Source organism: Cloeon dipterum, chromosome 1 (assembly GCF_949628265.1).
Source record: "Cloeon dipterum chromosome 1, ieCloDipt1.1, whole genome shotgun sequence".
NCBI lineage: Eukaryota > Metazoa > Arthropoda > Insecta > Ephemeroptera > Baetidae > Cloeon > Cloeon dipterum.
The window spans coordinates 19,612,771-19,626,173 of NC_088786.1; the positions used below are offsets into that span (position 1 = coordinate 19,612,771).

The 13,403-nt window shown below is 40.6% G+C and overlaps 1 protein-coding gene across 2 annotated transcripts; it reads right to left on the reverse strand.

The window, feature by feature from the left end:
- Positions 1 to 1,226: 1,226 nt before the first annotated feature.
- On the reverse strand, positions 1,227 to 13,180 carry LOC135948034 (transcription factor Sox-3-B-like). 2 transcript variants are annotated; one of them, XM_065497087.1, is made up of 5 exons: positions 12,958 to 13,180; positions 7,685 to 8,022; positions 4,436 to 4,633; positions 4,155 to 4,255; positions 1,227 to 3,113 (listed from the first exon to the last, which is right to left on the reverse strand). In XM_065497087.1, the coding sequence occupies exons 1-5, from the start codon at positions 12,990 to 12,992 to the stop codon at positions 2,415 to 2,417; spliced, it is 1,371 nt and encodes a 456-aa protein (XP_065353159.1). In that variant the 5' UTR covers positions 12,993 to 13,180; the 3' UTR covers positions 1,227 to 2,414. The 2 variants fall into 2 exon arrangements, with proteins under 2 accessions (XP_065353159.1, XP_065353158.1); XM_065497086.1 differs by having other exon boundaries at positions 4,415 to 4,633.
- Positions 13,181 to 13,403: the final 223 nt, after the last annotated feature.

Sequence of the window (13,403 nt, forward strand, 5' to 3'; positions counted from 1 at the left end):
CCAGATGCAGGCAACCTGCTCGACCCCGCAGACGGCGCGGTTGCCTAAGTCCGGAATCTGCAGGCGCAGTATCTTGACAGTTGACTCGGCTCATAAAAACGATTTAATTGCCATGCTAAGTGGCAAGCCCTTCTGGCAATATCATCCTGCTTTCCATTTACTCAATTTTTTAAAAAACAAAATAAAAAATATTGCAAAGAACAAATAATTTCATATAATTGATACAAATTAATTTTTAGTGAAAGGAGTGAGAGTAAAAAGGGGCCTTGTCAAAATATTTGTGCGAATTTTTCACGACAGAGAGGGATGGTCCTTCAGAGGCTGCGCGTGGTTTGCTTGGAAGGGCACAGAGAGCGTTGCAGACCAAGGCCGACTGTGCACTTCGCAGACGGTGCTGTCGCGCGCGTCGCTTCGCGGCACCTAGCCATAGCCAAATCGCAGTCGAGCGGAAACTTTTCCCAGAAGACGGATATGAGGACTTCTTTAGCCTCCGAGCGAGAGCTTTTTCCTCGACATTCAAGGCAGTGTCGGAGCAACAAAGACGACCAGTTTTTTTACTGAAAAGATTTTATTCAGGATGTATCGGATGAACGAATAGTACTTTCGGCTTACAACTTCCAAAATGTTATTTCTTTTCCTCTAGCTGGTGGCAATTTAATTACAACATTATTTACATCCATCGTAATATACAACTAGTCACAATAATACTCAAATATCTATTGACACGTATTTTACATTTATTATAAGACATAATATTTAACACAGAATTGGTTATACAAAGCAATAAATAATACATATGATTCTTAAGATATAAATCTAACAGTGAGATTTAATAATAATTTTTAACATACATACAATTCTTGAGATCAATTTCTTGCCGAGATTTTGAGAAAAGTATTGATCGTGCAGCACTTTGAAATGTTCACAAAAACGTCAACAACGAAATCAGGCGTCACCTCATTTCTCTTACACACTACATCACCAGAGTCAACAAACACACGACGTCGCAAGAAGTGGTTTCAGGGCTCGAAAATAATATCAAGAACGGATATATAATTAAAACTATCCAAAAATTGAGCACAATTAACGTTTTTGACGGTGACATTCGTCTCAAGTAGCAGTAATTCCAAAATAAAATTTGGCTCCAGAGTTGAATAGAATAATTATTCTCTGTTAGCAGAAAAACTTCAGAAGTCCTGCGTTTTTGTTTGAAATATAAACAAATATTCAAATATAAACAAATTTTCAAATATGAACAAATATTCAAATTTAAATAATTTTTCTGTACAAATGTGATAAAAAAATATGTTAAGTAAAAAACTTTTGACGGGAAACCCATCTGAAAATAATTTCAAAACTAGGTCGTGAAATCGTCTAAAATTCACGCCCTCCAACTTTTATATGATAACAAAATTTTCAATGAGCACAACTCTCCTACTCGACATATTTGGCTCCAGAGTTGAATAGAATAATTATTCTCTGTTAGCAGAAAAACTTCAGAAGTCCTGCGTTTTTGTTTGAAATATAAACAAATATTCAAATATAAACACATTTTCATACAAACAAATATTCAAATATAAGTTTATATTTGAAAATTTGTTAACAAATTTTGAAATTGGTTAACAAATTTTCAAGTATAAACACATTTTCAAATATAAACAAATATAAGTTTATATTTGAAAATATTCAAATTTAAATAATTTTTTTGTACAAATGTGATAAAAAAATGTTGAGTAAAAAACTTTTGACGGGAAACCCATCTGAAAATATTTTCTAAACTAGGGTCGTGAAATCATCTAAAATTCACGCCCTCCAACTTTTATATGATAACAAAATTTTCAGTGAGCACAACTCTCCTACTCACCATTTATTTTTAAAATAAATAAAATAAAATATCAATGTGAATCAATGAAATTTACTGAGCAAATTAAGTTCAAAATGAATAAATCACTTGAAGTAGAGAAATATACCAGCGATGGGTTTGCCATTGGAAAAAACCATTTGAATGGCCAAAATGAGAGAACCCAAAATGACATAGGGAATAAGTCATGTAAATGGTGTGGTAAAGCCCGCTAATGGAATTTAGGAAACAAAGGACGTGAATGTCAAAAAATTAAAACTTTCCCCGTTGTTTGATCAGTGTTCGAAATAAACTGCATTTTTTAATGCAGTGCTTTGGTAAAAACCGGTTTTAATCCATGTATACCAATTTTATGCACGCGTGAATTTTTCCGTCGAATATGCTATAGCACAAGATTGATAGTAACAAATTCAAAATATCGTGACATAATATCACATAGTAAGAGCAATAAATATATACATTGCACTTGAAATAATAAAAAAAACACTGACCTCAACAGAAAACTGTAATTTCTTAACGTTCACGACTGCGAGAGAGCGGTTAAGACACTCTTCTAAAAGATCACGGTGAGCGGGCGTCGGAGGTCGGCCCCAGCGGCCGAAGTGGCCGGCGAGGCCGACGGCGGGCTGACGCTGGTGGTGGTCGGCGCAGAGCTGGCGATTGCAGCGGCCGCTCCTCCAGAGCCGGCGGCCAGCTTGTAGTGGTGGCCGGCGGCGACGACGGCCGCGTACTGGCTCATGGGCAGCAGGCTCTGCGGGTGGTGCGCGTAGTAGGGCAGGATGCCTCCCGGGGGCGGCGACGCGCCCTGCTCCAACTTCACGTCTGGTGTGTTGGGCGAGCGGCTGCCGGTGCTTCCCTCGCCGCCAGACGGAGAGTATTTGTCAAATCGTGGCCGCTCCGAGGCCGCCGCCGTGGTCACGAACCGGTCCTGCAGGTTGTACAGTTTGGACGACTCGAAATAGCTTTTGTGGTCAAGGTAGTTGCGCGCCAGCGGGTCCAGGTACGACGGAAGCGACTTTTGCTGGAACGCCGACGAGTCCATCGGGCTCTTGGCGGCGCCGCTGCTGCTGCCGCCGCCGCCGCCGGACGCGCCCATCGATGCGGCATCGCTGCTACCCGAGCCGTGAGGGCTGCTCGTCGTGCCGGCGCCAGGGCCTGACGACACGGCCACGTTGTACATGGCCGATAGACCAGGGTAGGAGCTGCGGTACTTGTCATCTAGAGAGTACTTCATCGCAGCGTCCATCGTCACCTGCAATCAATACACATCGTACATGGTCAATATTTGCTTAATCGTTGATTTTGAGTAGGTTGAGGGAACATGTCGATTTTTAAAAGCGAAGAATGAGTGGTGTGGTATTTGACAAGAAATGAAGATCATTCCGCATCTCTTTAACTCCAGCAGGCTCGCATCATTCGACGATCAAAACAAGTTTTTGCTTGAGTGGCATTCAGTGGACCGAGGCGCGAGGTGCCTTTCGTCAGAATTAAACCGAAGCGATGCATAAAAAGAGGACGATGAAAGTTAAACAGCACAAAAGTCAATTAGCACGGTAGAGTTAATTCATCCTTTGGATGTTGCCCTTCCACTTACAGCCGCTTTGAGAATTCAATTTCCAAACGTGTATGGTGTTCTCTTTATCAGCCAATGCATGCAATCGATCTCAATAGATACATCGCACCATGCAGCACATTTTTACAATTAAAATTGAAATTATTTAAATGATGCAGAGCAAAAATTAAAATATTTTGAATTGTTTCTAGAATGATCGGTTAATCCAAATTTATGTTTGAATAATAATCTAGCTACAATACGCAATAGTCAAATCAGGACCTATTACTATTAATAGTTAAATTTCAGATTGTTCAAAATTTCTCGAAAAATGTAATGGTTTTTCATTGTTTGTTCGCTCGATTTCGATTCCTCTCGCCGCGATCTACCCAACGGTGCACGAATTATTAGCGAAATAAATTTTCAATGGAAACAGTGCTCACCGCTTGATTAGCATGCACGATTTGGAGCTGATTTTCTCAGAAATTCAAAGGGCAACCGCCAAACCTTGGAAAATTTTAACACGCTCCCAATTTCCAGTTAAATTTTTGCCAGAAATTTGCACTAAAAAAATAGAAAACCAGTGAAAATTTCTTGCTCCAACTAATGATATTGTCTAGATTGTTTCAACATCGTGAGTTTTGCTTCGTCCCGCTTTTATTTCCAGGGCTGGCTCGGAACCTCGAGAGCGGGCAAACGACGGAGACAATGCGAGTGTGTAAGGAAAATAAAGGGGCGCACCTGTCCATGCATGACCGACTGCTGTGCGGCGGCCATGGCTGCCATGCTCAGCGAGCCGTATGTCGAGTAGTACTGGCTCGGCGGCACCTGACTTCCCATGCCTGCGAACACACACAAAAAGCCATTCAGTCCACGCTCACGGCAATTAACAAAAGCAGCGGCGGCGGCCATTATGCTGGCCATTGTCCGCCCGGCGCGCCGGACGGACGCGCGCTATCAATCGGCTTTCACGCCCGAAATTAGATTACAAATTTATTTACGTGAAGAAAATGGAAGCTCACCGGCGCGAAGAGCCTCCATGCTGGGCACCGAGGGGTAAGGGATTGAGTAGGGGTAGCCCTCCTTGCGCAGGGTTTTAGGCTTGCGTCTCGGCCGGTACTTGTAGTCCGGGTGCTCCTTCATGTGTAGCGCCCGCAGACGCTTTGCCTCGTCAATGAAGGGCCGCTTCTCGTCCTCGGACAGCAACTTCCACTCGGCACCTGCACAAAACAAACAAATCCTTCGTGAATTTTTATTGCTTTCAAGCTAAGAAATAAACAAAAAGGCGGCTGTCGTAAATTAACAGAAAATTATTTACAAAGAGTTAGTTTAGATTTAAAATTCAAATTTGTAGTTAAAATCGAATTACTTAACTGAATTTGTAAAATAACCGAGACAAAAATATACACTTGGCTAGTTTATTATTTTCTTTTGATCTGCATTGGCCCATCAGACACCTCAGGCTCTCGGTAGCCTGGCACATCGAACGACCCCTGGGGAAACCATCATCCCAGGTCGACGGGCCGAGAACGCGGTTGCGCCCTCCGACTCACTCACAATGACACGCGGTTGCGTGCCAGCTGGTCTCGTTGTCGTTTTCGTTTCTGCTTTTGCTCCTCTTGTAATTGTAGGACGATTCGTGTATGAACTTGTCCCACTGCAGCTGAATGCAGGAATTTGGCTCGTCAATTTGCAACCTTCGCATGGTGCATCTGTACCTGCACCGACTCGTCACCGGCCAGGAGAGTTGGCCTTGTATTAGCCGCACTCTGAACACGTTGGAAAGGGTATCTTCTCAACCACTCTTCTAATGCCGAACCTTCCTTGTTGAAACTTGTTTTTTTTCGAAATTGTATTTTCTTCGTGATGAATTGTTGCCAATATAAACCTGGATGTACCTGGATTTTTCCCGTATCTTCGTCATGGTTCCTCTTACGATGCGCTTGGTTCTTCTTGGTGCCCGGACAGGTCCGCCCCGGGACACCCACGCAAAGGAGCCCTGAAATCGGCGATTGCGTCGTGCCTCGCGCCCTGATCTCTTGCTGTATTTCCTCTAGTCTTTTTATCCCTGTCCTCTCGGACCGGGAAGGGCGCGCACTGCACTAGCACGAATGCTGAAACCCGGGTCCCAATAACACCGCGAACGGATAACATGGGCGCACCGGGCCGCACAGGGACCCAGCCCACTCAAGGGCCACTTGCCTCCGCACCGAGGACTTTTCTTTAAACGCTAGACATTCGTCCCGTGAAGCCAAATCACGCATGCTGGAAAGGTGCAAACCAGCAAGTAGCGAGTCGGCGCAGTGCGCCTCCCAGCCCGTTGAGCAATTTGAGCATTTCGAGGGGGGCTGGACTAAACAGGGACAAGGTTAAGAGCTAACAGGGACAGGGACGAACCCGAAAAACAAATGGGACAGGGACGGGATTATTTTCTCTGGGACGGGACAGGGACGGGACCAAAAACCCGTCCCGGGTCCCCTCTCTACTTACCAATGCGAGCCAACGGGCTGGTTATGTTGTCATCGAATTGAACAGCAAAAATCCAGGAATAAAAAAGAAACGAAGCAAAAGTATTAAAAAAGCTTCTCTCCTTGGATAAATGTGATTTTTTATATCTTTTTTTAGACACAAGACTTTTATTCGTTTTTTGCTGGAATGAGCACCCAGCCGATAACTCATGTGAATTGGCTGACTTGTATAAAACAAATATTTCAAAATATCTTCAGAGGTATTTAAACGACCAACAAACAAACGGCTTTGAAGCCTCCCGTTTTTTCCATCGCAATCAGTGATAATCATGAATCGAGTGCATTTTAATTCAGCAAAAGCGAATGCTCTTTCTGTCACCACGAACAAAAAGGCGCTATTTCGCGTGTAATATTCGAAAAAGCTGCAGATCAAAAGGGTCTCTCTCTCTCTCGTACTTTCAATAAAACTGAGGCCAAACGAGCCGCCCTTGCCGGCGGAGGTCCACGGCTCTTTGTTGCACGGCAGAAAGGAAAAGGGGTGAGAGAGCGGCCTGACTCTGGCGTGAACACTGCCGTGATGTTCGTGTTTGTTACATAGAGCAAGTGCATCCAATTTGAATTACAAAAATCTATTCAGACCCAGTGTGAAAGCTCTTGAAAGCAGCTGACAATGAGTGCTCCGAGATGGAAAATTAACTGGAATTTAAGAGCTGATTTTTTTTCATTTTAGTGCCTGTTATCATCTCAACAACCGTGAAAATGGATGGTATAAATTACAATTTAATTAATAATGAGAAGATTTAAGTGATGGAAATGCTGACTGATTGAGAAAAAAACGTAATAAATTTGGTGAGGGATCTTGTTATAGCGGTGGATTAACACTTTTATAAGCAGAAAAAATTGTAGAAAAGTCCAAGATAATTAAAGAAACGAAGCTTGACGAGCAATCTGATTGAGAATATTGACAGTTTATCGTTTCCTTTGAAATTATGCAAATAAGAATTGCTTCAAACTAATAAAAAATACAGATTTAATAAAAATAAAAATTGCTTATTTGCTGATGGAAATTTAAGAGCCTTTGATTCACAAGCTCAAGAAAACAGTCATTTCAATTAATGAATGAATTTATTATTAAACGCATATATGCGTGCGACACTAATCCTATACAATCAATTCTTACAAGTCTTTGCTGCTTTTCTTAAACTAATTATTTTCACTACACATTTCAAAATATGATATTTTTCACACTGTTCCCCACAAAATCTACATTTACATATCTCCTGAGGTTCATAATGGTAAATCTGAGTTGAACAGAACAAATAGTGATATCCATGGCATGCAAATCGAGTAAATACATGTCTATTCCTCAAAATTCGGTACCCTCCAATTCCCATTCAACATTATTTGAGTTTCATAAAATGTATCACAAATCAAGCGTCTATTTATAATCTTTATGTTAACGAACTTCTTATAATTATCAGTTTCAGGGAGATCATATTTCATTTTTAGATCTGTAGCAAAAAAGTTTAAATCTTTGGCCACTAGTTCATAAACGTAACAGGATCGATTATATTAGAGATCCCCAGTACTTTCTTTTTTTCGGGTTTTGACTCGGTCTAATATTTCAAAATCATTAATAGTAAGATAAGGCCAAATAACATCTATGCCATAAAGAGGCATGTAAATTAATAAAATGTCAATTTACTCTCAAAAACGTTTTTCAACGTTTGTAAAGGAAAAATTAATTAATAAAAGAAAAAATTAATTTTATCCCCTGCTGACAACATGATAAAAAAATCTTACCAAGTCTTTTGCTGATTTCTGAATTGTGCATTTTGGGGTTGTCCTGGGCGATCTTTCGTCGCTGCATGCGCGACCAGACCATGAAGGCGTTCATCGGCCGCTTGATGTGGTCGTCCTGCGGCTTCTTGGGTGCGCCGTGCGCGCCGACGAGCGCGTGTTGCTGTTGCGCGGCCGCCGCGTGTTGCAGTGGTGAAACTCCGCCGGACAGCAACATCGCGGTGTTAAGGTCACCACCCGGCAGGCCGTGGTGCATGCCCTGAGCACCCTGCTGTTGGTGGTGGTGGTGCTGTCGTTGGTTCGCCATTGCACCCTCCATCATCCCGCCCGGCTGCCTGAAACTGAAACGAGAGAATTTTAATTTTAGCACTGCTTGTTACTGGCTCAGAACAAAATAATTATTTTTTGATTTAACATTTTGTTTGCGGGTCAACTGATTGAAATTTAAGTCAAAATGATGTATTAAATTTTGGAAAAATGGAAAGACTGAAGTATATTTTCCAAGGGGTTATTTCACACGCCTTCCGATTAACTCTGTTTTGGTCTCCTCTGCAGCAATTTCTAAAATTTATCTTTTACTGAGCTATTACAGTTTAAAAACTGCTCAACACAAAATGTAGTGCATTTATGTAAAGTAGACTAGATGAACCCTGAAGATTAGACGAATCTTTCATTATTTTATCCCTGACAATGTTTTATTTTGATAAGCCTGACAGCAACGCGGAGTCCCAGAATTTTTAACTTGATAAGAAGCAAATGTTTGGAAATTTTATTGCCTCAATAGGTCTCAGCTCGTAAATAATGACTGTCGCAGTGAATTTGTAGAATTATTAAAAGCAATACAAAAATGAAGAGCATTTAAGAGACCTTTTTGTTGATCACAAAAATTTAGAAAATTAATATTTCAAAGGCAGAAATAACTTGAATGCTTGATTTGGAAATGCCTTTTCTCGCAGATGATTTTTATTAAAATATTATATACGTATTGACAAGCATGCATTATATTTTTATTTCATTATTATTATTAATTTCTTTTTAATTTACAATTATGTGCTGGAAATGAATTTAAATAATTGAAAAAATAATCAAAGGATGCTACAATGCGATGAATTAATTTAAAACAGCCTTTCGTATCAGATTAATGTTTACGCGGTAAGAGGAATAAAAAGAGCAACGGCGGGGCAATAGATTCAGTTAATAATTTACCTCTCGATACTATGCTCCAGTTGAATAGTCAATTTAGTTTGCGTCTCTGGGGTTGACAGTCATATGAACTATATATGCCCTCTAAATTTATTTATATTGACATGAAGTTGTAAATCAAAGGGAGTAGGGCCTAACGAAACGCCTGCGCCTGGAGCAAGTAGTATTAGCAACCTCTTTAAAGTTGTGACAGGATAACGATATTACTAATTACATTCAACACATTATCATATTGTTAAAGGTGCAGATGCCCAGCTGATCTGCAATAAATAATTTCTGAAACTTAAAGTTTTATTTCAGAATTTTCTGTACTTATCCACTTAAAGAAAATTGCCAGGCTCCGTTAACATTCATACTCTTACCCCATTTTTCACCTCTGGTTTTACTGGTTTTTTTACCAATTTCTTACGCGAGGAAATGTTTTTTTCAATATTTTCGTGTCAAAAATTAAACAAAAATCAGGCTATGGGGGAAAATACTGCTGCTTTTTGTAGAGTCGATGTCATATGCATATATTAATTTGAAGAGCAAAAATTAAAGGCCGCTAGATATTGGATAATAAGAAGTGCAATGCATTTTTATCGTGGTTTCTTGCAACTCTGACTGTAAAATGACTGCATTTTTCTCCATACGTGATTTATTTAAAAAAAATGATATTTCCTTAAAATATAACAAATTGTAGCGGTTCCCGCTCACACTCGCGTTAACTCAGTTTGTAACCTTTAGATGCCACTTGTAACTGTATGATAAGCGCCTTACTATACCTTCCACCTTCACTGACCGCTCACCCTTACTCGCAACCGGTCATGTACATATGTCACTTTCCATTAATTTGCATTGGCCATGAAGATTTTCCGGGGTTTCGGGACGGGACTCCCCAACTGCGTTTGATAAATTATTATTTTTCAACGATTATTTAATTTCCAAGTAACTTTGTTTCGGCACGCAATGGAAGAAACAGAGGACAAATTGTCACACAAATCGAGAATGTCATACTGTCATACTTGAAAGCCGCAATAATTGCGTGATCCTTACTCACACAGCGAAAAGAGAATAAATAACAAACAGGAAAACAGAAGCGAGCGGCAAACACGTATGCAAATACTTTTGAAAACGCGTCTGCAGCGGCAATATACGTGCCAAGCGGTGGCGCTCGTCCATAAATTAGCGCCGCGGGGACTGTCGCATTGTGCTGCGCAAAGAAGGCCCATTTATTTTCCAGCCGCAAGGTAAAACAAAAACACATTCTTCTGGGCAGTTTGTTTGGGCTTGGCATCAGACGAGATTGAGAGAGAGGCGGGTGTAAATCGATAGTGGCTGAATAGAAGTGTAATGAGTTGTTTGAGCAGCGCGAGGGGCGATGAATGGCACGCATCATGTGTGTGTGTCGAGTGTGTGTGTCTCTCTCGCTCTATATTGACAAACTTCTCTGCCGGCCGATCCAGCCATCCGCATGAGGACGGACATTAGTGGCTTTCGCCACCCTCACCCACCCCATCCCACGCTGGTGCGAATTATTTCGCTCTTTTATTTGCCCGAGAAATCAAACTCAATTATCTTATGCGCGTGTTGACGGACCAAAGAGTCCTCGAATCGCTTTTCCACTTGGCAAACACTGCTGCGTGTGTACATACACGCGCCATTGTTCGCCACTGTAGACGCTGTTATCCGCTCAATTTGCGCGGTTTGATTGAGTTATCCGCCCGGGGAATTGATTTTCTTTTAACACTGTACTTAATTTTAATATTCTTAATGGTTTTTCCTGCAAATTTTGATAAATATGCAGTTCGAAAATGTGTAATTGAGGCATAATATTTTTTGTTAATTTTGGTTAAAGAAAAATTATTAATTGAACCAGCCCATTGGCTCGCATTGTTAAGGCATTCTCAGGAGTGTCAAAGCAATGGGAGGTATTTGAGCAGTTCAGAGATCTAATACTGGCTACGCAATGACAGAGATGGCAAAAAGTGGTTAGTTTAGTTACTCGATGAAATGCTCAAATTGCTCAACGAACTGGGAGGCGCACACCGCGGTGTTATTGGGACCCGGGTTTCAGCATTCGTGCTAGTGCAGTGCGCGCCCTTCCCGGACCGAGAGAACAGGGATAAAAAGAGCAAAAAAAATAATGCTGAATGAGCAGCATAGAAAAACTAACTTAAAATTTAGCTTTTCAAAACAGTTTTGTGCTTCCTTGTAAAAGGAGAGATTATCCATTCACTCTGTCAAATAATTCGTTATTTAAAGAAAACCCAATTTTGAATGCGTCATTTGTCAATTCATTGAAGACGTTTTTCGTCTTCACAGTATTATTGGCACGCTACTGTTGTACATTCGTGTCAGGGGGTGAAAGTTAATCGTTCTTTCTTTGTTTGTTTCTTTGTGATATTTGAAAAAAGCGTGACTTTGGTGAATAGAATTAGTAATGCCCGAAGCTAAAATGTTTTCCAAAGAAATCCTAATAAACACATTCACGTGATGATCCTCTCACACTATATTCCATCTGATTGCAAACAACAAACACAAAATACAAAAGATAAAGAAACACACAACAATATCATAAGTTTTAGTCAATGGAGAAATACTCTTGGGCCGAGTAAAATTTGTGTTTTCAAAGCCGTGGAAAATTCGGGGCTCTAGGCGCAGTGGCACAGGCAAACAAAGTATAAGTCTTCAGTTTAATTAAAATAAATGTAAGAAATGAAATTTAGGAATCATGGAAGCGGCCGTTACGCATTAAATGATAAAATCGAATTAGTGGGTGTTAATGTTGATTTTTTGCCGGAATTCTGTTATTTTGGTGTTATGTTTCAAGCTTCGGAAGTCCCCTTTGGCAGGCATGTGGAGAAACGAGCGTGGTGGCCACGTATAGCATAAAAAATTTGCATACACTTTCAATTTAAACTGCAGTAAGCTAAACTCTGTTCAACAACAACAAAGCTGATTGTGAGTTGACTACTGGTAAATTTTCACACAGTTCTTTTGTGTCATTGTTCGTGTCTCTGTGCTTCTTTTAATCCAAATTACTATGTTGTGATTGAATTATGCTGATTGATATGCTTTTGAGATTGAAATTCTGGAACGATATGTGCATTTATACAGTATGTTTCTAACGTAAACATAAGCGTCACCTTTGTTACTATTTCTTAGCATTCCTCCCATTCCTCGAAATACCAGAACAAATGCTACACCAAATGATGTTCAAGTTTCACGGTTGTTCACTTGAAAATGGTTAACTTGCAACCTGACAGGGAAATAAAATTTTTGTTGTTCACGTAGAATGGGTTAGGATTCTTGAGATACTATCACGCATATCGGTTCATGTGTGGTCTTGAAAGAGGTTATAGCTAATGTTTCTGGACCATTATTTTCTTTACGAATTTCACCATTGTCGGTTGAGAGTCCGCCACAAAGAAACCCTTAAAAATGATCAATTTTTACTAATGGTTGAAAATAGCCTGCCGGCGTCTTTGACTTGTTTTTGTTGAACTAACAATAAAGTAGGTTGGCAAGCAACTGCGTGATTGTAAGGGGCAAAATTTTACTTTAAAAGGGATTAAATTTACTAGAAACGTACCAAAAATTAATAATTAAAAATGGTGAGCTGTTTGCAAAGGGCAATTATGTGGATAATTAATAAGTCTTTTCGGGGAAAATCATAAACTGTGTATATAATAGGACTGCTGCTTGTTCAAAAACTATAGCCGGAGAAGATAAGGCATTGCATTGGGACCTGAAAAATAAATAAGTCCATTGCGACTTTTGCGAATATCGTACACTAGCTCTACTTTTTAGAGAAATGAGACCAGACCCTCTTCATAATTGTGCGATCCAGGTTAACTGATTATTACTTTTTCAGGCAATTTTGAAATATTTTTTTATAAGCTGGTCTGTCAAATTTTATAAAGAATCTCATTAGAAAATATTTATTTTCCAAACAGATCGGTTTCCCCAGCAATTTTAGTTACTTTTCAGGTGCACTGGCTTCATAATTGAGAAAATCAGGTTCACAAAATAATGTTCGCTATGAGTTTAACTGGCTATTTTTCCTGCATTTTTTTTAGTCGGCAACTTACATCAGGTGGCTGGCGGTCTGGTAGTCTAGCTCCATAATACAAGAAGATATATCAGGTTCAGGTCATGTACGGCCGGTGGAGGTTCCTGTTTGCCAGTCGAGTGGAGAACGGCTTGATCACTGCTCACGGAAGCACATTCAAAAAAGAGGAAGGAAAATCTCGGCAGCCGGCCCGCGGTGTGGCACGATTGAAACGCAACTGAGTGAGCCTGGCCGGAGGGTCGCCAGCCGCCCGACGGTGATGGGTATTCTTGAAAAAAGCAGAGCAGGAGCGGAGGCAGTGTTCCCCTCCAAGGAAGGATTGCATGTTTCGCGCTCTCCCCCACTCGAGGAGCAGATGAATTTCTTTCTGCTGTTTTGCGGCTGACGTCACGCAGCGCGAGCACCAATAGAAAGCATTGTGTACCCCACTTCTATTTTCCACCTGTCACTCCAGTTTTGCTTAAG

Bases quoted from the DNA above. Each gene is read 5' to 3' on its own strand.
- LOC135948034 (XM_065497086.1), bottom strand. From the start codon at position 12,992: ATGGAGCTAGACTACCAGACCGCCAGCCACCTGAT. The intron at 8,023-12,957 runs GTAAGTTGCCGA...CTCTCGTTTCAG, and splicing joins CAGACCGCCAGCCACCTGAT to TTTCAGGCAGCCGGGCGGGA. The intron at 4,256-4,414 runs GTAAATAAATTT...GTGTGTTCGCAG, and splicing joins TGAGCTTCCATTTTCTTCAC to GCATGGGAAGTCAGGTGCCG.